At 41.2% G+C, this 26,396-nt stretch overlaps 1 protein-coding gene across 1 annotated transcript in view; it reads right to left on the minus strand.

Annotated features, from left to right (window-relative positions):
• The window catches only part of LOC136872117 (uncharacterized), a 740,234-nt gene that overhangs the window by 26,942 nt on the left and 686,896 nt on the right, over positions 1–26,396 (minus strand). The window contains exon 16 of the mRNA XM_067145963.2: positions 19,065–19,209. Coding sequence (XP_067002064.2) covers positions 19,065–19,209 — 145 coding nt within the window. The remainder of the gene's footprint in view (positions 1–19,064; positions 19,210–26,396) is intronic.

Consider the following 26,396-nt stretch of genomic DNA (forward strand, 5'->3'; position numbering starts at 1 on the left):
ACATCACCTATCGATAATGTATGTATCGAATATCGTACTAAACTTCTCCTGCTAGAGCGTACGAGTATCGCTTGTGCGTGCACGAACTTAAAGCATAAAGAATAGCAATGTATAAAAATCTTGTAAACAAAGCAGCAGCATTACGTATAGTCAAGATTAAATGCGTGCACACATCATGTATCCATGATGCACACAGTACTAAACTTATTCCATTAGAATGTACAAAGTTCGCATGTGTTTGTACTGCTATCTTAGCATAGCCTACGTGCATGAACTTAAAGCATAAAGAATAGTTATGTGTAAAAAATCTTGTGAACATAGCAGAGTGTTAACTACGTAGGTGTAGACATTGAACTTTACATGCTGAGGCAACATACTACGTGACCGTGACGTCACGACCACGTGCTCTTGTTTGGTAAACATAGCCACGTGCTTTTTTGACAGCTGTCTTCTTGACGAACCCTAACCTCACTTTGAAGGACAATAGAGCGTCGCTAACCTCACTGCTGCCATCTTTACGGCGGTAAACCTCAAGGCTGCCACCTTATGCATGTTATAGCGCGGAATTTAAAATCCAACAGCAGAACATTGTTAACCTCACTCTTGCCATCTTTACGGCGGTAAACCTCAAGGCTGCCACCTTATGCATGTTGTAGCGCGGAATTTAAAATCCAACAACAGAACATTGTTAACCTCACTCTTGCCATCTTTACGGCGGTGAACCTCAAGGCTACCACCTTATGCATGTTGTAGCGCGGAATTTAAAATCCAACAACAGAACATTGCTAAACTCTCTGCTATCATCTTGAAAAGTTCAGTGTTCCAAACACTAGTTCGAAAAACGTAACTCATCGCACCTCGGGGATTTTCCATTCCTTGTTCTGAACATGAAACCATTTACAAATAAAGATTAATTTTCTACACTTAACAAAGTACAAGCGTTCTTGCTGATAGCGATCGACGAGGTTGTTGCTCCTTTAGCCCTTTAGCCCATTAGCCCATTAGCCCTTTAGCCCTTTAGCCCATTAGCCCTTCAGCCAATTAGCCCTGCAAGGAATGTGCGGTAAGGAGGAGGAAGAGTCCTTTCATCCTTTTTGCCCTTCTGATAAGATGTAACCCCTGGGTTCCATACCCTATCACGATTTTTTCAGCCATGTTTATGCGATAACTTGTTCGACTGATTTTTACACACAAGACGAATGATGGAAGGTAAATAATTTGAAGTTATACTTTGGCTATATCGTTTACCGAGCGAGTTAGCTGCGCAGTATGGGTACAGTGTGTTTTTGATTTTTACACTATGCAAATCATTGAAGTTGTAGTTTTGCAATATTGCTTACTGAGCGAGTTAGCTACGCGATATGTGCACAGTGTGTTTCCATAGTTTTTGATTTTACACTAAGCAAATCATCAAAATTGTACTTTTGCTCTGAACACATCAAACAATGTTCTGATCATATGTTGAGGTTAACAACATCGATTACAGTGTTCGATTCTAGTCTTGTTATGTTTCATTCTGATCTTCTTAGAACAAGGGTACCCCCTAACATGTTCTAAACACATGTTGTATTGAGTACAGTGTTCGATTCTAGTCTTGATCACTTATTTCGTGTTCTGAACACATCGATCAATGTTCTGATCACATGTTGTATCGAGTACAGTGTTCGATTCTAGTCATGATCACTTATTTTGTGTTCTGAACACATCAATCAATGTTCTGATCACATGTTGAAGTTAACAACATCGATTACAGTGTTCTATTCTAGTCTTGTTATGTTTCAATCTGATCTTCTTAGAACAAGCGTATCCCCTGACATATTCTAAACACATGATGTATTGAGTACATTGTTCGATTCTAGTCTTGATCACTTATTTTGTTTTTCTGAACGCATCAATCAATGTTCTGATCACATGTCGTATCGAGTACAGCGTTTGATTCTACTCTTCTTATGTTTCGAAAGTCTAAACATGCACAATAATGTTATCGCTGCACACGCTTGCCTTCGCGATGCAGGTTTAAACTTGTTCGATATAAAGCTATGCCTTGACATAAGAGGCGGAGGAGGAGGTAGAGAAGGAGGAGGGGGAGGAGGAGGAGGAGGAGGAGGAGGAGGAGAATGATAAGACCTTAACAGCCTATGTATAGTCGCCATTGTTTTTAAAGATGATAGCTGTCAAAAGAATTTTTCAAATTATCCACCACCACATTTCAGCTAAAGAGGGCAGCAGGGTGCTCTGTTGATTAAGCACATAGAATTTCAAATTGCCCTCCACCACATGCATAACAGCAGCTGTTATCTTGCGCAGTAGCCTCTAAGCTAGCTTTCTTCATAAGAGTAGCCGCCATCTTGTGCGAGCACCCCTAGGCCGTCTCATAAGGAGCTATGTATAGTCACCATTTTGTGTCTGCCATCTTGCGTAAGCATCCCTAGGACGTCTCAAGGCATCTTGTTTCTCATAAGAGCAGCCACCATCTTGTAGAAATAGATAGCTGCGAATGCCAAAGGGCTTAAGTAGGAATCGAACCGTTGATCTCATCATTAGACTATGTTTTTTCTTGTTCCTGATACTACGAACCTACGTATTGGGCGGAAAAATTTTCTCCGTTTTGCTCTACGATGCATCGTTTTCGAGATATTTAACATTTTGCATTTAAGCCTCCAAATTTAATGAATCGAACCTGCACGGTACGTTATACTCTCTACCATAGCTAGACCTGATCATGTTACGAAGACTCGCTTCAATACAAGCTAAAACAGAGCAAATGCCAAAGGGCCTAAGTAGGAACCGAACCGTTGATCCCATCATTAGACTATGATTTTCTTGTTCCTCATACTGCGAACCTAGGTATTAGGCAGAAAAATTTTGTCCGTTTTGCTCTACGGTGCACCGTTTTCGATATATTTAACATTTTGCATTTAAGCCCTAAATTTAATGAATCGAACTATCACGACACGTTAGCCTCTAAGCTAAGAGTAGCAACTATCTTGCGCAAGCACCCTTAAAGCGTCTCATAAGGAGTTATGTATAGCTGCCATCTTGTGTCCGCCATCTTGCGCAAGCATCCTTAGGGCGTCTCAAGCCATCTTGTGCAAGGACCCTTAAGCCATCCCATAAGATCAGCCGCTATCTTGCGCAAGCATCCCTAGGGTATCTCATAAGGAGCCATGTATAACTGCCATCTTGCGCAAGCATCCCAAGGGAGTCTCATAAGAACCTGTGTATAGCAGCCATCTTGCGTAAGCACCCTTAAGGAGTCATGTATAGCCACCATCTTATGCAATTAGCGTCGAGAGAGGGCTGCTGTAGAATTTTTCTTTTTAAATTATCCGCCACCACTTTTCAAAGGTATCTAGCTAAAGATGGCAGCACCGCGGATGACAGGTGACGAATTTACATCTACTACGGTAAAGAGGGCAGCACGGTGCTCTCTGTATTAAAGATGGCGGATGACAGCTGTCAAAAAAGCACATGGCTATGTTTACCAAACAAGAGCACGTGGAATTTGCCGCCATCACATTTCAAACTAAAGAGGGCAGCACTATGCTCTGTTGATTAAAGATGGCGGATGGTAGCTGTCGAAAAAGCACGTGAGTTTGTTTCCAAACAAGAGCACGTGGAATTTTTCAATTTGCCGCCACCACATTTCAAAGGTATCTAGCTAAAGATGGCAGCACGGTGCTCTCTTGATTAAAGATGGCGGATGATAGCTAACAGAACTTTTCAAATTGTCCGCTACTACGTGCTTAAGGTAGTAGCCATAAAGAGGGCAGCACGGTGTTCTGTGGATTAAAGATGGCGGATGACAGGTGATGAAATTGCCCGCATGATAGTAGCACAGTGCTCTGTTGATTAAAGATGGCGGATGACAGCTGCACGTGGCTTTGTTTCCAAACAAGAGCACGTAGAATTTACCACCACCACATTTCAAACTAAAGAGGGCAGCACTGTGCTCTATAGATTAAAGATGGCAGATGACAGCTGTCAAAAAAGCACGTGAGTTTGTTTTCAAACAAGAGCACGTGGAATTTTTCAATTTGCCGCCACCACATAGAGGGCAGCACTGTTCTCTCTGGATTAAAGATGGCTGCTTGTCGAAAAGCATTTTTCAAATTATCCGCCACCACATTTCAAAGGTAAGTAGCTAAAGAGGGCAGCACTGTGCTCTATAGATTAAAGATGGCGGATGACAGCTATCAAAAAAGCACGTAGCTGTCAAAAAGCACGTGGATTTGTTTATCTCGAGCTAGTGAGGTTAAGTTGGTAGCACTAAGGTTTAGGCCCGTCAAGATGGCAGCACTGCCGATGACAGGTGACGAAAGAGGGCAGCACGGTGCTCTGTAGTTTAAAGATGGCGGATGACAGCTGTCAAAAAAGCACGTGGCTGTCAAAAAGCACGTGGCTTTGTTTATCTCGCGCTAGTTAGGTTAAGTTGGTACTACTGAGGTTTAGGCCTGTCAAGATGGCAGTACTGGGGTTAGCGATGCGTTGTTGTCGATGACAGCTGTCAAAAAGCACGTGGCTTTGTTTACAAATCTGTCGAAAAGCACGTGGCTGTCAAAAAAAACACGTGGCTTTGTTTACCTCATGCTAGTTAGGTTAAGTTGGTACCACTAAGGTTTAGGCCCGTCAAGATGGTAGTACTGAGGTTTGCGATGCGTTGTTGTTGATGAGAGCTGTCAAAAAGCACGTGGCTTTGTTTACAAATCTGTCAAAAAGCACGTGGCTGTCAAAAAGCACGTGGCTTTGTTTACCTCGCGCTAGTTAGGTTAAGTTGGCACTACTGAGGTTTAGGCCCGTCAAGATGGCAGTACTGAGGTTAGCGATGCGTTGTTGTCTGTCAAAAAGCACGTGGCTGTCAAAAAACACGTGGCTTTGTTTACCTCATGCTAGTTAGGTTAAGTTGGCACTAGTGAGGTTTAGGCCCGTCAAGATGGCAGCAGTGAGGTTAGCGTTGCGTTGTTGTCGATGACAGCTGTCAAAAAGCACGTGGCTTTGTTTACAAATTCAAATCTCCCGCCAAAATTCAAATTTCCCGCCAAAATTCAATTTCCCGCGGGTGGCGGCGGCGGCGGAGGCGGCGGCAGAGGAGGAGGCGGGCGGAGGCGTGCGGCGGCGGAGGTGCCGCAGAACCCGCTTATTATACTACTGTCATCATTTCCTATAAGCTTTTTTAATATGGATCAAATCCTTGAGGAGATCAGGTGTGGTGTCGTCTTGGGTGCCATGGCAGTACCGAAGCCACGGTCAGGCTGCATTCATAGTCATTACCTGGTCAGGACCCGTTCCCAGTGCGGTCCACACATTTTGACGACGGTCCAGAAAATTATTATTATTATTATTATTATTATTGATGTTCTGGACGCTGAAGCAAGATGCAAGGCCACTACTTGGCGGTAAATTACATCTGCTGCTATTGTCATTGCTTAGAATGTGACCAGCACCATTGTCGCACGTAGGCAAGTGTGCGGGACTTCTGGTGATACAAATGATATACTTCCGTGCATTATTGACCTTGTTATAGAGGTGAACAATTGCATGGTCAATATCATTCCTATCGTTTATTTGAAATGTGTGATTGCTGAGAATGTGACCAGCACCATTGTCACGCGTAGGCAAGTGCACGGAATTTCTGGCGATACAAAACGTATACTTCCGTGCATTATTGACCTTATTATAGAGGTGAACAATTGCGTGGTTAATATCATTCCTATCGTTTATTTCAAATGTGTTTAAATTTTTATTTATGTGCCATGAGAATCTACTGTGATCTAACTTTAAGTTCTTCAAAGGAAAAGATGGCTCTTGAAAACGAACCAGGAGAGATTAAAAATTATTGGTTTATGATCAGAATCAAGTACATTATGAACAGTAAAATCAATTGGTCTCAACTCCTTCTCCACCCCACCGCCATTATGTTGATCCCCCCACCCCAAAGAAAGAAGGCATGTTTCTTTATGCTTAAGGAGATTCCAAATACCAATGTTCACATCTGATACCTTCAGTTTTGAGATATAAATTACTCCATAAAAGAATTACTTTTTTAACTTCCTTTCACTCTTCCCCCTCCCCCATTAAGTGAATTTTCCGAAAAAATACTTGTTTCTTTATTAGTAAAGGATCTTCTAAATACCAATTATCACCACTGTAACATCTTCAGTTTTTGAGAGATGTGTCCTCATAAAAGGAATTCAACTCCTTTTCACCCCTGCCCCCCAAAATGACCTTCCCCAAAAATGCGTTTTTCTTTGTTTTAAAGGAGATCCAAATACCAATTTTCACGTCTGTAACAACTTAAGTTTTTATTAGATGTAATTATCCTCATACAATTAATTCAATTAATTTTTCAAATCTTCACCCCCACCTTCATTGGATTTTCTGAAATCAATGTTCACGTCTGCAACATCTTTCGTTTTTGAGATAATAGTATCTTCATACAAATAATTCAAATAATTCTTCAATTCTAGCCCCCACCCCCCATTAAGTGGATATTCCCAAAACAAAAAATATGTGTTTCTTTATTTGTAAAGGAGATTCCAAATACCAATTTTCAGGTCTGTATAATCTGAGATATAAGTATTCTCATTAAAGGCATTCAACCACTTTTTCACTCTTTTTCACCCCTCCTAGTGGAATTTTCTGAAAACAAAAAAGTATGTGTTTCTTTATTTTGAAAGGAGATCAGTAAACTTTTAAAGTTTTGAGATATAGATACACTCATTTTAAAAATTCACCACCCTTTTCACCTCCTTAGCGATGGAATATTAAAAAATCCTCCCTTAGTGAGCACCTACATTGTAATATAAATGTCCTCAAAATTTCATTTCGTTATGTCCAGTAGTTTTGGCTCAGCGATGATGAATCAGTCAGTCAGGACATGTTATTTTATATATATATGTAGATAATGGATGTACCATACTTAAGTAATCTTTCTCTTTTAATTCTTTGTTGCATCCTTTAAGTACCCTCATTATGAAATGTAACGATCTGTATGCTTTCTGAGGAATGTCACCAACATGACCCTTCCAGTGCAAATTACTTTCAATCTCACACCTAAGTATTTGCACTTGCCATCTTCACATTACTCTCTTCAACCCATTATTAGATACTGTCAAGGTCCCTTTGTATTCTGTACAATCCTCTGTGTTATTAATTTTCCTAGAAACAATTATGTCAACTGCATACAATTTTATTTTTGGTGTTATATTGTTCCCTAAATCATTTGCATATATTAAGAAAGGTAATGCACCAATTATATTACCCTGCGGAATTCCCTTCCAAACTTTCTCTTCCTGTGGTACCTGATTTCTTACTTTGACTTTCAGAACCCTTGAATTTTTTAATTTTTATTTTTATTTTTTGCAAGTTGCTGACACAGATAGGTCATATGGCGACGATGGGACAGGAAGGGGCTAGGAGTGTTAAGGAAGTGGCCGTGGCCTTAATTAAGGTCCAGTCCCAGCATTTGCCTGGAGTGAAAATGGGAAACCACGGAAAACCATCTTCAGGGCTGCCGACAGTGGGGTTCAATCCCACTATCTTCCGAATACTGGACACTGGCTGCACTTAAGCGACTGCAGCTATCGAGCTCGGTACCTTTGAATTTAGAAATGTTCTTATCCATCGTGTAACCCTTGTGTCCAATCCTATTCCTTCCAGTTTCTTTAATAATATTCCATGTTCCACTCTGTCAAAGGCTTTGGAAAGGTCTATGGCCATGCAATCAAACTGGCCTCCTGAATTCAACTGATCTGATATGTCCTGCTGAAATCTCACCTGTTGTGCCTCACAAGAGAATTTCTTACTAAATCCACACTGGCTCTTCATGAACCAGGTTCACTGGTCTGTAGTTCTCAGGTTTCCTTTTACCTCCCTTTCCTTTATAAATTGGTATTATTATAGATTCCTTCCTTTACTTTGGTATTACACATAGTCAAAGATAATTTTTAAATAAGGCACTATGTACTGCATTAACTTCTTTGTAAAGCATAACATAAGTAGTACAATATATTTTAAAATCTTAATTTCATAAACAATAAATGTGTTTGTTTAATTTAAATGTTGCAGGGGACATTACAATTTTGGAAGCATGCTACCTCTTCATAATAAGCTGCTAAGGAGTACAGGAACCTTGTCGGCAGCATAACCAATACTGTTGTACAACCGGTAGTAGTTTGTTTAATTTTGTAAATCATTACACAACAAATATTTCATTAAATTAAAAATGTTCTACTTATTGCATTCCCTTTGCCTCCTTACACATATCAAAAATATTCACACTCATACCATCTACAAAGGCTTGAGTTTACTGGAGAGTGACCTTGATAACGAACAACTCTAAACATGCATAACCATGTCGACATCATCGCTCAATGTTAAAACGGAACGATCTTTGTATTGCACATGCTCATACTCTGGCACAGGTAGACAACTAAGTAGAGGTGAGTTTTAGGAGACGGAAAAGGTGGGTCGTGTATGAGGTAAGGCAAAATTTTGCAATGGAAAGGCCAGCGTGTCAACCGTCTAAGCCATTCAGCCTAGCAGAGTAAGGTAGGCGGTGGTATACAATTTCTAATTACCAGATTGTGTGCCCAAAAAGAGCTTTCCAATCCTTTCAGCAGTAAGGGCATATAAGGCTGTAGTTTGTTATGTGTCCGTCGGATGGAGACGTAAAGCCTTTTACTGACCTCTCAATGCTATTCAACACGAGAAGCCTATGTGCTACTAACAGGTTTTACTTTCCCTCCATATATCATAACATTCATTTTATCTTCTCCGATGTCAAGAAGGGCATCCGGTAATAGATCTTAACAGATTCATTTCATACACAAAATCCGACACCGTAGTGAAATGAGACAAGGTATAGACATACGTCATGCACCCTTAGCCATCAGTCAGCATTTCTAATCACTCACGCTGTGACGTCACCGCTCTGTCAGGAGAGGCCCTGCACGTTTGGTTGTGTGCATTTTTAAATTGCCTGTGCTTATTATGACTAAAACTGGGTCCAAGATGGCAACTGTATAGTTAGGCCCTTCCAAAATGCCATCCTTAAGGGGAAAGGGCATCTGTCCGTAAAACTGGACCAAATATGTGGATTGTGTAGTTAGGCCCCCTAAAAAAACAATCTCGACGGGAAGGGCATCTATCCGTAAAACTGCGCTCGAGATGGTGGAAGTGTTGTTAGGCCCCTCCAAAATGTCTGTGAGGAGAGAAGGGAATCTGACAGTAAAACTGAGCCCAAGCTGGCGATTGTGTAGTTAAGTCCCTCCAAAATGACGACGGGAAGGGCATCTGTCCGTAAAACTGGGCGCTGTGTAGTTAGGCCCCTCCGAAATGGCGATGAGAAGGGCATATGTCCGTAAAACTGAGCCAAGATGGCGACGGTGTAGTTGGGCCCCTCCAAATTTGTGACGAGAATGGCATCTGACCGTAAAACTGGGCCCAAAATGTGACTGTATAGTTAGGTCCCTCCAAAATGGCGACGAAAAGGGCATCTGACAGTAAAACTGGGCCCTGTGTACTTAGAACCCTCCAAGATGACGTCTGGAAGGGCATTTTGCCATAAAAGTAGGTTAGGCCATATGTGCTCACTCTGGTAGGAGAATCAAAATGGTAACGGGAAGGTCATCTGATCGTAAAACCGTGCCCTGTGTAGTTAGACCCCTCGAAAATGGCGACGGGAAGGGCATCTGACCGTAAAACCAGGCCATGTGCAGTTAAGCTCCTCCATCAGGTTAGGCATGCTCTCTTATTCGAATCCCGCATTGCCCTACTACTAAAGATGAAGTCGCTAGAATTCCCAATGCCCTACTACTCAAGATGGCGTCGGGAAGTGCACCTACCGTAAAAGTGAGGTTAGGCCCCTCCATGAGGTTAGTCTTGCTCTTTTACACGAATCCACATTGCCCTACTACTCAAGATGGCGTTGCAAGGATCCCCATTGGCCTAGTACTCAAGATGGCATTGGAAAGGGAATCTAGCTGTAAACGTGAGGATAGGCCCATTCAAGATGGCGACTGTTGCCGTCGGGATGGGCATCAGCCTGTAAAGCTGAGGTTAGGCCCGTCCAAGGTGGCGACTGTGAGGTTAGGCCCCTATGATGTAGAATGAAATTCACCCGTTATTGAACAGTAAACCAATCGCAATGAATAACATACTGTTAAACCTGTCAAGAAAATATATAAAAAAACAAAATATATTAATGTAAGATAAACCAACAATTTCCAAAATTAAGTCCTTAGAACAATATCCAGCTAAAAAGGGTACACCACATAGGCCTAATGCAAGATTAGAAATGTTCAAACATACAGCCGTCAGTGGTATTTGATTACAAATATTTCCTAAAAACCGAATATCTTGAGAACCCTTTATATTACGAACTAGCAAATGTACCCGTGCTTCGCTACGGTATTCTACAATGTATATGGACATCGAAGTAAATTGCTGTACATGAAGTGAATACATTGCTTTTAACTGCATGTCTCTTGGCGTTATACGAGAAAAAGCATAGGGAGGTCCGCAGACGTTGTTTCCAATGTGAAGTGCGAGTTGCAGAGTTGTGATGATAACGACAGGTCCACTTGTCTGCCGCAATTCACTAAGCGTAACGTCAGTCACATTTTGATGGATAAATTTGTTCATAATCGGGTGCACCTATACCTAATTATAAAGAGAATCAAGTAAAAGAGTTTAATAAATGCACACTCCCTTGCCTTCTGCTAGTCAAATCAAGAAGGGAATTATGCATTACAGTGGTGTACAGGCATTGGAGAACTACCCTATTCCTATTGCTAGTTTAAGTCGATGTGGGGACTACTGATTACAACAGCAGACGCCCTCCTGCTGAGAATCACTGTTGATTTGTAAAGTATTAATTACAGTGCAAGACACACCCCTTTCTAGATCGCTACAAATCGACTTAATAAATGTAGATCGATATACGGAAGTATATGCATGTTCACCTTCATTTACAGAATAACTGCTGCTAAACGGTGCATTCGTATTGAAAAACGGATTGTATAAAAAGAGGACTCTGGCCTCATTTAGCGATCTAAATGGCTGGCCCTATGATATTTCCTCGTATCTCATCTATTTAAAGGCAAGATTATTTTACAAACTTTGAATAGGGTGAAATTTGTGTAAGGTTTTCACACAGTGAATTACTTTTCAGATACTTATGCGACAGCTTCAAACACAGAATTTGGCTGGGTGGGCCAACATTCGTGTAGAATTTGATGACCCCATCTTTCCTATAAGTGAATCAAACCATCAATTATACGTGTACAAAGTGCAAAATTTAAGTAAATCCAGAAATAGAGCCAAATTTAACATAAGGGATAGAGATACGACAAAAAGTCATAGGACCAAAGTTGTAGATTAGGCCAGAGAATTTTGAGAATTTTAGATTTTTCTAGGGATTCTGAAGTCATCAGGTTGTCTGGTATCAAGTTTTAAATTTCTAGGATGCCTAGAATGGTCTCATTAATTCACGTCTCTTTTCATTTTTATGCCTTAATTCATATATGTATAGTGCAGTATATATAGATCGCGCCAAACTGACTACTATTTGTTAATATGGATTGTATATTTCACCCGCTTCCGAAGTGGTTCTAGGGGCGTCTTACTCCCACAGTATGTTTTCCAGGTAGTAAGTCATCCTTGAAAGTCATACTGGAACATACACACGTCTATTACCATGGGCATTGTTTACAATTTATTTTTTCATGCTTTCTCACCCTCTTTGCCAAAGGGGGCTGAAACTCGACTTTAAAAATCCGGAATGTTACTATTCATCTCAACGACCCGGAAAACTATGGATTAGGCAGTATATTCGATTATTATTATATCTCACTCCCCCTCCCCCCTAAAGGAGGTTAAAAAACTTTGAGTTTTAAAAATACGGAATGTTACTATTCATCTCAGCGACCCCGAAAACTATGGCTTTGACACTATATTCAATTATTTTTAAATGTGAATTCCCCTCACCCCCACCAGAAAGGGGGATGAACTTGGACTTGTAAAATATCCGGCGTCTCATCATTCATCTCAACGAGCCCGACAACTATGGATTCAACATTATTTTCGTTTATTTTTATATATCACTCTCCAATTGCCACCCACCACGAAGGGGGCTGAACTTTAAAAAATTCTGGAGTGCCATTATTCATCTCAGCGACCCCAAAAAGTATGGATTCGACACTACTTTCGATGATTTTTATATCTCAGCCCCCTCGCCCCCTCCCGCCCCTAAGGGTTTCTGGGTTGTCCTATCCCCATGTGGTTTGTCTCCTGATACTAAAATTTCGAAGTGTACAATTCACCTCGGCGAAATCGAAAACTATGTATTCGACACTATTTTCGATTAATTTTATATATCACTCTCCCCTCGCCCCCGATCCAAAAGGGGGATGAACTTGGACTTATAAAATAACTGGAGTCTCACTATTCATCTCAGCGACCCCGACAACTATGGATTTGACACTATTTTCAATTATTTTTATATATCCTTCTCCCATCTCCCCTACTATGATGGGGGCTAAAACTGGACTTTAAAAAATTCCGGAGTGTCACTATTCATCTCAGCGACCCCAGAAAATATGGATTCGACACTACATTCGATGATTTGTATATCTCAGCATCTCGCCCCCCGCCCCTAATGTTTCCTGGGGTGTATTACCCCACGTGGTTTGTCTCCTGATACTAAAATTCCGGAGTGTCACTATTCATCTCAGCGACCCCGAAGACTACGTATTCCACACTATTTTCTATTATTTCTATATATCACTCCCCCATCCCTCCCACGAAGAGGGCTTAAACTGGACTTTAAGGAATTCCGGAGTGTCACTATTCATCTCAGTGACCCCAGAAAATAAGGATTCGACACTACATTCGATGATTTGTATATCTCAGCATCTCGCCCCCCGCCCCTAATGTTTCCTGGGGTCTCCTACCCCCACGTGGTTTGTCTCCTGATACTAAAAATCCGAAGCATACAATTCACCTCGACGACCCCGAAAACTATGTATTCGACACTATTTTCGATTAATTTTATATATCACTCACCCCTCGACCCCCACCCCAAAGGGGGATGAACTTATAAAATATCCAGAGTCTCACTATTCATCTCAGCGACCCCAACAACTATGGATTCAACACTCTTTTCGATTATTTTCATATATCACTCTCCCATCACCCCCTACCACGAAGGGGGCTGAAGTTGGATTTAAAAAAATTCCAGAGTGTGACTATTCATCTCAGCGACCACGAAAAGGATGGATTCAGCACTACTTTTGATGATTTTTGTATCTGAGGCCCCTTGCCCCCCTGCCCCTAAGGTTTCTTGGGGTGTAATACCCCCATGTCGTTTTCTCATGATACTAAAAATCCGGATTGTCACTATTCTTCCCAGCGACCCTGAAAAGTATGGATTCGACACCATTTTCATTAATTTGTATATCTGACCCCCTCACCCCTCTGGCCCTAAGGGTTCCTGTGCTGTCTTACCCCCACGTGGTTTATCTCCTGATACTAAAAATCCAAAGTGTACAATTCACCTCGGCGACCCCGAAAACTGTGTATACGACACTATTTTTGTTTAATTTTATATATCAGTCGCCCTTCGCCCCCCACCCAAATGGAAGCAGAAATTTAAACTTTTAAATATCGAGGGTGTCACTATTCACCTCAGCGACCCCAAAAACTATGGATTCGACACTATTTTCGATTATTTTTTACCTGACCCCCTAACCACACCCCTAAGGGGGCTAGAGGTGGCTTACCCCACAGTGCTCGTCTCCAGATAGCAAAAAATAAGTTTCAAAATTTGATTGAAATTGCTCCAGTGGTTTAGATGTGTCATTTAGACACATACATCCATCAGTCACCCCTCGCCCCCCACCCAAATGGCAGCAGAAATTTGACTTTTAAAAAATTGGGAGTGCCACTATTCACCTCAGCGACCCCAAAACTATGGATTCGACACTATTTTCGATTATGTTTTTACCTGAACCCCCTAACCCCCACTCCTAAGGGGGCTAGAGGTGGCTTACCCCCACAGTGCTCGTCTCCGGATAGCAAATAATAAGTGTTCAAAATTTGATTGAAATTGCTCCAGTGGTTTAGGAGGAGATGTGTCATTTACACACACACATACACATATACATACATACATACATACATACATACATACATACATACATACATACATACATACATACTTCCATACATTTTCGTTTATTTTTATATATCACTCCCCCTCACCCCCCCCCAAAGGGGGCTGAACTTGGACTTTAAAAAACCCGGAGTGTCACTATTCATCTCAGCGACCCCGAAAAGTTGTGGATTCGACACTATTTTCGTTGATTTGTATATCTGACCCCTAAGGTTTCCTGGGCTGTCTTACCTCTACATGGTTTGTGTCCTGATACTAAAAATCCGGAGTGTACAATTCACCTCGACGACCCCGAAAACTATGTATTCGACATTAATATCGTTTAATTTTATATATCAGTCCCCCTCGCCCCCCACCCAAATGGGAGCAGAAATTTATTTAAAAATCGGGAGTGTCACTATTCACTTCAGCAACCCCAAAAACCGTGGAATCGTCACTATTTTCGATTTTTTTTTTACCTGACCCCCCTAACCCCCACCCCTAAGGGGGCTAGATGTGGCTTACCCCACAGTGCTCCTCTCCAGATAGCAAAGAATAATTTTCAAAATTTGATTGAAATTGCTCGAGTGGTTTAGGATTAGATGTGTCATTTACACACATATATCCATCATCAGTCCCCCGTCGCCCCCCCCACCCAAATGGGAGCAGAAATTTGGCTTTAAAAATTGGGAGTGCCACTATTCACCTCAGCGACCCCCAAAACTTTGTATTCGACACCATTTTCGATTATGTTTTTACCTGAACCCCTAACCCCCCACCCCTAAGGGGGCTAGTGGTGGCTTACCCCCACAGTGCTCATCTTCAGATACCAAATAATATGTGTTCAAAATTTGACTGAACTTGCTCCAGTGGTTTAGGAGGAGATTTGTCATTTACACACATGCTACATCATCAGACCCCCCTCCCCCCCACCCAAATGGGAGCAGAAATTTGACTTTTAAAAAATCGGAAATGTCACTCTTCACCTCAGCGATCCCAAAACTACGGATTCGACACTATTTTCAATTATTTTTTTACCTGACCCCCCTAATCCCCCACTCCTAAGAGGGCTAGAGGTGGCTTAACCCCACAGTGCTCGTCTCCGGATAGCAAATAATAAGTGTTCAAAATTTGATTGAAATTGCTCCAGTGGTTTAGGAGGAGATGTGTCATTTACATACATACATACATACATACATTTTTATATATAGTTAGATAAGATTAATGAACCAGCATACATAAATAAAAGAGCCTTAAATAATGCATGTGTTAAAACATGAATAAAAGCCAGTTTTGGAAATCCTATTGCTAAAAGTCTTATTATCAGGACAAGTTGACTTTAAGTTGACAAAGCAATAATGTTTTTCAAATCAAATTCAAAATTGGCCCCCAACCCGGCTATAAATATAGTAAGCCCAGCTATAAGCAATAAAAATGTATGCAAAATCCGCGAATCTGCAATGCACTACTACTATACTGGGATCAATGACCTTCTGTCACAACGCGCATAGGTACACTACTACGGGTCAATGACCTTGTGGGTTAATGTTGTTGCAGGACCCATTGTTTTAGAACATACTTAACTATACTACTAACAGTTTGTTAAATTTTATTTTACACCATATTCATTCAATGTGTTTAGATCTAGTCAATCTACAATACCAGCCAAGCTATTGGTCTACCACAACTACCACTACCACAACTGTTTTCAATTCCAATACAAGAAATTGTAATTAGATTTTAAGATTATGAATGTTGATAAATCCAATAATACATTTTTAATAACATCAGGATCTTGATTTAACTTTGAGGTGTTATGGCGGCTGATGATGCCTAAAAAACACTTGAAACATGTCCCATTCAAACTATTGTATAAGGATTAAATCCTAATTATAAAGATTTTTATGTATTGAATAGGTGGTGGACCAAATAAATAATTTGTAATTTTAAAAAGTACCGGTACATGGAATTTCAATACGGACTCTTAATTATAATTATTACTTGTAACATACCACTTAGTCGACCAACTCGGCTCCCTTTTCCCAAGTCTTTCCAGCCCAAACTTTGCAACATTTTTGTAACGCTGCTCTTTGGTCGGAAATTACTCAGAACAACTCCAGCTACTTTTCTTTGGATTTTGTTTCAATTCTTGAATGAAGTAATACTGGTGAGGGTCCCATACACAGGAACCATACTGTAGTTCTTTTTAACTAAATTATTTTCACTAGATCTATTGGAAACTTACGTCACTATCACTAAAATGATCATCTCTGATATTTAATACCCTGAATCTACTTGAAGTCAAAATCATAATTATTATCTTATGGTGATATAACCTCTATTTGTTTCTGCTCTGCTTGCTTGTACCTATTAGGAACTTCCTTCCACTGATTGCGCTCATCTAGTTCCCTTTCTAAGTTCCTAAGATTATCTAATAATTTGTCATTATTTTCCTCCACAGACAGTCCAGTAATTGACACAGTCACATGCAGTGAACAACCAAACAGCAACAGCTCAACAGTATTTAGCAGGACGATACTCACAACGGCGAACATTAACACAGGTCCATTTACCTTCACACTCGCGATAGCGGCTTCCCTCGCTGATACACAGTACTCTCAAGTAGTACACAGTCTTTTATTTCGCACCTCTTCAGTCCAGCCCCTCTCTGACACTCAGATACCAACAACGGCTCCTCATTCAGACCTCGGTGGGACACCAGTGACAGCCAACACCTCTGTCGCCCTCAGCCCAGCCGACACACTGAGTCTCTCACTGACTGACTGTCCACGGCTAGGCTCCCTTTTTATAGCTCGGATGCTGTGAACCAGAACATTCCTGAGGTGGCTGGAGGCAAAACACGCTGGATCTCCAAGAAACTCGCAGGTAACCCGGCCGATGATAACAACACGTGGAAAGGCGAGTCCCACGCCGAAAGCTGGCTGGGAGTCACTAGCCCCTTCCTCGAAGTACCGAAAGGGGCTGGCACGTAACAATATATTCAACACTGCTGGTTTTAATCTATAAATGATTGCTGTCAGCTCGCATTCAGGAGATAGTGAGTTTGAACCCCACTGTCGGTAACCCTGGAGATGATTTTCCATGGTTTCCCATTCTCATACTAGGCAAATGCAGGGGCTGTTTAAGGCCACGGTCACTTCCCTCCCGCTCTTAGCCCTTTGCCATCTCACCGTTACTATAAGACCTATGTGTGTTGGTGCGACGGAGAGCAGACTGAACATTTTTCTGTAAATGAGCTCCTTGTGTGAAAAATGTTAGATAGTGTAAAATGTAAATGTTAAAGTGGTTTATGAAATTCTCTTGCTGGCTGCTGCAGCCCTTGTAAGGCCGACCCTCCATTGAGAGTGGCGTATGCTGTGTTGTGGTGGAGAATAGTGTGTGTGGTCAGCACGGCATAAGTATAAAGTTCGCCCCGCAGTGTTAATAACACGAGGTGCTAAGTGGCTGTCGTCTTTTTAATACTTAGTTGTTCCACTAGTATTGCTGAGGTAAGTAGAACAGCACTGCTGCCAACTGTTGGTTATTGGTGTTGGTTTCAATATGGCTGTCTTCTTTGCTGCTGTCCCTGCCGCGACAATAGAAAAAAACCTCTTGAAGGGAGTATGGTGTTGTCAAGACATAGATAGGTTACAGCTATTAAATGACCATTTTTCTTGCTGCAAGTAAAGTTATTGTCAAAAGCGGGCCTCTTTAGCATTTTTTTCTGCAGTGGTTGGTAACAAAATCTCTGTCTTTTCACCGGTGGCAACGACGTCTTAATCATCGATATCTCAGCCAATGCCCGTGATAGTAGGTTCAGAAGCAATGGATAATGGTGCCTGGACCATTATTTTAGGCTATGGTAAATATACTTGTAGGGGCAGGTGGGTTGATCCCTGCCAAGCGTAATGAACATAGCTCTCATCTACCATGATTTCCAGGTAGAAATAGCAGCATTGAAATTTACATTTATGTTGAGAATTCACCCTGAAGACTAGTTTGATCCTCCACAGTTCCACCAACAGCTGTAATAATAGGGTAGGCGTCACTGATGAGGCATACTAGGAAAATGAGGAGTGAGGTAGTTTCCCGCTGCTTTCCTCACTGAGCCAGATGTTGGTATTACATCTCAGTCTGCCAAGCTCATTGACATGCATGCAACAACCGACCCTATGAGTGATATTTTCATACCATTCATACAAGGACCTGGCTGCATAAGGAATGGTATTTCTAGCATCGTCCATACCTCGGTCACTTTCATTTTGTCAAAGTCGAGGATGAGACTGAGACAGATCAATGAAAGTAACAAATTTATTCTAGCCCATACCAGAAGACATAGTGCACTGTAAACACTAAGTCTCACCAGCAAAGGCATGAAACTCACATATTATGTTATAATATCCTTGCAGGATACTTGCACCGACAGCACAAATACCAAGTCCTCAAGTTAAGGGAGTTAACCATTTAGAACCGTGAAGTGGCCTTAGGCCTCTAGTCTCCTGTGCAAACACTATTAGTCTAGACTGGTTAGGGTAGGGGCTGGAGGCGATAGCGATATCTCCCTCGTTACCTGTACCCAACTTTCAACACATACATGTATGCGGTTGTCGTTTGTTTATTTCTTGCGGCCGTCCAGTTGCTTGTTCTTTTATTCTTCCGGAGTTGGTAATGGAATCAGTTATTATGATTGACGGGAATGACGTCATGTGGCACTTTACGTTGCCCAATAGGAAAGCGAGTAGCTACTGTAGCAATGGAAAATGGCATGTAATGCTCTTCATTACGTTACGTATTTCCTGGACATCTCTGCTCTGACACTCATTCCAAGTAAGATTTCTACTTTGTTATAATGTGGTTGCCTCACTGTACTGTTCCATGATCTTATCAGTGGACACTGCACTACACTACATACCTTAGGAGCACCGTGTCCAGTTTCCACGGAAGCGAGACCTCTTTTGTGCGGTCTCTGGGACAGAAGGTATGCAGCAGCTCACCAAACCCATCACTGGAGTTCTCATCGTATTTGTAGGCACTTACATTCCATGCTGTACACGGTCCTGTAAACAGTTAACAGTGGTACCAATAGCCTGCCACAGGTGCAGCAATGTAGTAAAAATAATAACACCACTCAACACAAATACAATAACACTCAAAATACATACACAATAATTTACAGTTGATCTGTAAAGCAGTGTTGAGTATGCCAGCCAGGCTAATAAATTGTTTAAGAGGTTTAACAACTTAAAATTTAAAATTTCCAAAATCTCTAAAGACATAGTTTTTCTTAAAAATGTTTATCTTATAAACTGGTACCTAAACATTTGATATCCTTGCAAAAAGAGGAATGTTACATCCTAATGAGATAAAAACACAGAATAAGGTTAATCAAGTATAGCTCCTTAAAAAGTCCAGACTTAATAATGTGTTATATGAGTTACATCTAATGATAGCCGAAACAGCATCGAAAATAGAGTGGGACTGGTTACAACATAGAAACTTGAATATATAATATTTTGAGCAAGAAACAAGTGATATTGGGTAAGAAGTTCCAAAATTTACCTGATAATAAAGTAAAACTATTCTGGGTGATAATGAACACAAGTTCTTTGAACCTGTTAGAAATCTAACTCAAGTTAAATTTGATGTCAATGAAATGAACATTTTAAATAAAGGGCCTAAATTCAATTGGGAAAAGGAGATATATAGTAATGGAAAAGATTTGGTCATGTTAATAGCTGAAACTGAAGTGGCCATAGCTAACCTACCAGTTGATGAACAAGTTACTCTTAGATACGAAGTTAGTAGAACATTATCCAATATGCTAGAGCATACTATAGATAACCATGAGGAGTTGAATAAGAATATTAAATTATTGAAGAAGAAGAAGATAAATAGTAATAATAATGTTGTGATAAAACCAGATACAGGTAATACTACTGTGTTGATAGACAGACAAGATTATATTGATTATATATATTTTCCAACTAGCAATAATTTTGAATTGATAAAAAAATCCCACGTCATCTATGCAGAAAAAGCTTAAACAAATTCTCAATAACATAACTTTTGTTATTAGACTCCAAAGATACTAACTGTCTAGTTAACATGAGCCCAGAAATACCTTCTTTAAGCGCACTACCGAAAATTCATAAACATGAAATTCCTATTAGACCAATAGTTAATTTTAGAAATAGTCCGATATATACGACGGCCAAATTCATACAAAGATATTTAAAAGAACACTGTAAGTTTAATAGCCAGGCACACCTAATTAATATTATTTTGTAACAGAATCAAAAGAATTGAGCTAACAGACTGCTACACGATGCATATTTTGGATATGTACTCCAACATTCCTATCATAGATACTATAAAAACCGTAAGAAAGAATTTAATGCAACACAGCAAATTAAGTAAGGTGGAAATTGAAGAATTTTTAACATTACTAGAATTTACTTTGAAAAATAACAATTTCGTTTTTGACAACAAAACTTACAAACAGTCTAAAGACCTAGCAATGGGTTCGCCGGCTTCAGGTATTTTAGCAAACATATTCATGGATTACATGGAATATGATAAAATAGTGGATAAAATAGACGGATTGATTACAAGCTTAAGATACATCGATGATATATTTGTTATTACCGATGAACAAAAGGTTAAACCTGATGGTATATTCAACGCCGTAATGGTCAAACACTGAAGAAAATATGGGTGACTTAAGAAATGTACATATTTTGTTGAAACAAAATGATGCAAATTTGCTTTACCCTAATGTAATGGCAAGTATTGCTTATAGGAAATTTGGAATGTTTTTGAGGCTAAATTTATAGATTTTCTTTCTGTTAGCAGGCTTCAAGTTAAAAGGAAAATTGTCCAGCTCTTAATTGTAAAGTCATTGAATCATGTGTGTAAGGAATGTGCCGATATTTTTATTGACAAGTGTCCTAATGTGATGTACAATGCTTTTAAATGAGAGAAAAAAAAAGAAGACAAATCTAGCCGTGAAAGTTCAGGCAGGTATGCTAAAGCTAAAAAGAAAAAATGCATAAAAGAAATATCAAGCCCTTTCACAGCAGTCCATTTCACATCTTGATTGTATGTCTAATGGTTAGTGTGATTAGCTGCCACCCCTGGAGGCCCGGGTTCTTTTTCCGGCTCTGCCACGGAATTTGAAAAGTGGTACGAGGGCTGGAACGGGGTCCACTCAGCCTTGGGTGGTCAACTGAGTGGAGGCTGGTTCGATTCCCACCTCAGCCATCCTGGAAGTGGTTTTTCCGTGGTTTCCCACTTCTTCTCCAGGCAAATGCCGGGATGGTACCTAACTTAAGGCCACGGCCACTTCCTTCCCTCTTCCTTGTCTCTCCCTTTCAATCATAACCCCCCCCCCCCCCCCCCACCAAGGCCCCTGTTCAGCATTGCAGATACGGCTGCCTGGGCGAGGTACTGGTCATCGTCCCCAGTTGTATCTTCCGACCTAGAGTCTGAAGCTCCAGGACACTGCCCTTGAGGCGGTAGAAGTGGGATCCCTCACTGAGTCTGAGGGAAAAGCCAACCCTGGAGGTTAAGCAGATTAAGAAGAAGAAATTATAACCTGTTAAACAATTCTTCATTCATGTATCCAGAATTGCTTTAGCAACTTTGAAGTTAATATTTTAGCAACACTTTCTTTCTAGACGTAATTTATTCATCCATTTCCGTATATACATTTCCATTGATATTTGAATTTAGCGCAAATTTTCAGGTAACGCCACTAGGAGCGCATCTTGCAAATTGTCTCCCATTTTAACAAGGCTAAATCCTGAAGTGTCACGTATTGTCTCTACTGTATTTGGTTAAAGGCAGCTAGTGATGTGAACTTTGGCCAATCAGCATGTTTAAGAATCCGTCGAGGCTCCTCCTCGATTTTTGTTTCAACAAAGTAAGAATAATGAGAAAATGTTCACTGTCACAGAGATCATCGTGTGTATTCCAGCGAATCAGCGGAACCAACGTTCGGCTGCATTGACTTACGTCTATGCGAGAGTATGTGCTGTAACGTACACTGAAATGGGTTGGTTCACCTGTGTTCAAAATACATAAATCCAGCTCTGTTACTAATGTTTCCAACTCCCTTCATCTGGGGCAAGGTGTTTCAGATCCCCAGATGGGGTGATGGGCGTTAAAATCTCCCAATAAGGGGAAGGGAGGTGGAAGCTGATCTGTAAGATCAGTGGCATCATTTGTATTAAGAGGCTGGCCTGGTGGAAAATAAACATTATGCACTGTTGCTATGACAGGCAGTGGTACCCGCACCGCAACTGCTTCCAGTGGCATTCTTAGAGAAACTCTTCGCTATAAGTATCAGAACCAACAAAAATACCCATGCTACCGGGCATAATATCGTTCTGTCGAGTATAGTCTGAAATTTCTCAAGACTGTATGATGACCTAGTCTGAAGTTTGTCTCCTGAATATAGACTATTCTCTCCACAAACTCACTAATGAGCTGATGTAGCTCAGCAAGACGCCTGTCATAACTGCTACAGTTCTACTGTAACAGTGCCATAGTGTGGACTAAAAGAGAGGTTTATGAGCGAAAAGATGCCCTTAAACCTAAACACTATCAATATCAACATCTACATTCGTAGATGTAGATGAAAGCTCGATGTCCATTCTGTCATCGAGGGATGGTGGGACTGATGCCCAGAACTTCAACGCTTTCCGGGGGCGGGATATCCCCTACGAAGGGTGCGTGAAGGTTTTAAATCAGGTGTACCTGCTGGCGCAGACTCATACCCTCCAGTTGGGGGGCAATATTTCCCCTTCACAGGAGAAGTATGGAAGTGCCCGTTAAGGGAACTCTGCCTCTCTGACTTCTTTTCATGGTTAGATGGGCTGGGAGAGAGCTTCCCAGCCCTGGTCGATAATGTCACCTCCGCCAGCTTGGGCACGGCTTTCATCGACTGCTGATGGGGTGGGGGACTTGGACTTCCCCCCTGCTGCGCCGGCTAGGAGCAACAGCCGTCTTGGGTGCAGCGATTGCAACAGGTTTAGGCAATATAAACAATGAACCTGGAGGACTCTGTGCTATCTTCATGTAGTCTAACGTCTTGGAGGGTGCTTTCATAGCACTGAATTTACGGCGTGCTTCGTGGTAGGAAAGATCATCCAGGGTTTTGATTTTCTGGATCTTCTTCTCACCAAGATATACCGGACAGTTCCGATTTCGGGGCGAGTGAAGACCAGGGCAGTTAGTGCACTTGTAAGGAGTTAGCACTCCTCCACTTCGTGATCTCCTCTGCAACATGTACCATATACAGACTTATTCGAGCAACGAGATACCATGTGCCCGAACCTCTGGTATTGATAGCAGCACATGGGAGGCGGGATGTATGGCCTCACATCGCAGTGATACGTTGTTACCTTGACTTTTCTGGTAACACTAACAATTTGAAGGAGACATTGAACGGACTCGTGGCAACGTCCTTGCCATTGACTTTGCGCGTAAAGCGCCAGACGTGTGTCACGCCACGGTGCTTCATGTCTTCCATCGACTCATCGTCAGTGTTTAAGATGATATCACAGTGGAAAATAACTCCACGAACCAGTTTCAACAGATCAGGTTGCACAGCAGTGCGCGTCATTAACAACAAACTACCATTGTGCATTTTCTTCAGGTCTTCCAGTTCACTGTAGTCACCTTCTATGCGCCTGCTAAACAAAATAGACTTTACCAGCTTGAAGTCACTCCCATTGATTGTGGTAGCAACCAGAAACCTAGGGAAGCTGGATCCCATTCCTTCACACTGCGCTTGTTGCCATGGGTTGAACCCACCAAGGAATCACAAGTTAAAGGCATCAGTGGGGGCCCACCTTTGGCAGGTCGAAGACGTTTCGAAGCCATGCCCCAAATCATCCATCCCGAATGCCACCTACTCTGATCAGGGGTCTCTGTAGCCGAACCAAGCAGCCAAGGCAATACCCACCTGGTCATAGCCAGTATTGCCCGGGGTCTGATGCTGGACGATGCCTAATACGGGATGACTGAGGCAATGAGCACTAGGATGCCCTTCCTCCAATCACCCGCAATAGTACAGAGTACATGTACAGAGCACTAAATGTCGAGAAAAGTAAAAAAATAATTAATAATAATATGTCCTTCTGGAATTTGGCTGTGTGGTGACGTGTGTTGTCAGGCGGATACTACTGCAAGGGTACATAACGCTCCCACCCATCGCTTTCTCAGTAGTTACTGCACGGGCTTTTGGGCTTAATCGCACATGTAAAAGGTCCATGACCCTTTTAGTCACATTCTATGACAGGCAGGGATTACCTATGAATGTATTCAGACCCTCCTATTGACAGGCATTGGAACACATTATACCAGACTGCAATCCATATCCGCACCTAGGTCGCCCCTTTTAGTTGCCTCTTATGGCAGGTAAGGATAATGTGGGTGTATTATTCATCTGTGTCCCCCATGCACAGGGGGTCAACAGAGATTTAAAAGGTTAACACTGGCAACCAGGAATGAGTTAGCTGGAAAATTTATAATGTCCAATAACGGACCATTTATATTGGTATTATAAATTTACTCATTCGGGACAAATATTTCAGATTCCCATCAATTTTTGGTAATGAGACAAAGTCTCAAGTGCAATGGCAATGCCGGTGGCTCCAAGTATAGCCTTCGCAGTGGTCTCCACGGTATGTACTAGCCATGCGTTTTGGTATGTGTGCTAGGTACCAACTGATGAGCCCAACCTAGCACACGGGAGCGAAACGCTGGCAACCAGGAACGAGTTAGCTGGAAAATTTATAATGTCCAATAATGGACAATTTATATTGGTATTATAGGTTACCATGTACTCGGACACATGCGATGGGGGGAGTGCAAAATAAGAACGCCCATGTTTCTGCTGTGTTCTTCTGTGCACTGAACGTTAACAAAAAATTGGAATTAATAGATCATAATTTCATGGTTAGCAGCCATAGCCCTTTAGGTTGTGATGTTGACCACGGCTCATAGAGAAGCAAAAGAAGTGTCTGCAGCTTCCTATCTGTCAACCCCATGACTGGATCCATCTTAAACGTTCTATAGGAAAGAAAATGTGGTTTCAAGTCACTGGACTTTCTCACAGGGACATTTTGGATTTTGGAGGCCTCTACAGAAGTTCATTTATGTACTTGAAAATTCACTGAAAAAAAGAGGACTTGTTTAGAACCTTGGACCTGAAAAGAAGAGGATACATAGGATAGGAGAAGTGCTTAGACCTAGTAGGTGCTACAATGGCAAACTTCCTGTTTCTAAGGAGGAGAAAAATATATTTTAGACTTGCTTCCTCTTATTCCAAGTGCTTTCCATCAATTCCACAAGGATATGCAAACAGCCAGTATTGCAGACATTTATCCAGATGGGGAAGGAAATGAGGATGAAAACTGAGCTAGAAACAAACAAACTTAAACGCACTCTACAGTGTGATGGTAGTAGTACCAGACCTGTAGCTCAGATCCTTTCCAACAGAACAAAGATGGCCTAGGCCACCATAGCTCAATTGGTAGAGCAACTGACGCGAAATCAGGAGGTTGTGGGTTCGGATCCCACTGGTGTCTGGTTGGCCATTTTTGTTCTGTACTTAACATCTCTTCAACACGTACTAAATGTATGTAACACGACCTAATAGGTTGAAAGTCGGTTTCGATTATTTTATTTTATTTTATGAAATACTTCCTCTCATGCAGAGGCTGCCTTGCAACAAAGTATACTTTTACATTTATTTTTAGAAGAGAAATATTGAAGGTAACCTAATTGTAACAGTGATTTCTTAGAATTATCAGTGAGCCCCTTAAGGCTATGATGGCAATCTCCCGTAACGTTCATTTGGTCATTCCTAATTCCGGCTATCATTTCCAGATTTTCTTCATTGCCTGAGACCTGCTTTGATTTGCCTAATTCAGTGTAAGGACATCATATTATGACACAAAGGTCACACCATTAACGTTTGTTGTTATAAGTATTCTGATGTTATAATTTTTGATGTTATAATTATTCCTATAACATTGTCTTTCTCCTATATACGTATGTTTTAGTTATCATATGATCTGCTAAATTTTTATTTTGGCTGATAATGGCCACTGGATGAAACTAGTCCCAAGGCTAATGTAATAATATTTACTTAATATGTTGTATTGAAAAAACGTGGACCCTCTTGTCAATTTATTTGATATATATCGTAACAACTATCTTGAAACTTATTATAATT

This window comes from Anabrus simplex, chromosome 4 (genome assembly GCF_040414725.1).
Source record: "Anabrus simplex isolate iqAnaSimp1 chromosome 4, ASM4041472v1, whole genome shotgun sequence".
Taxonomy (NCBI): Eukaryota; Metazoa; Arthropoda; class Insecta; order Orthoptera; family Tettigoniidae; genus Anabrus; species Anabrus simplex.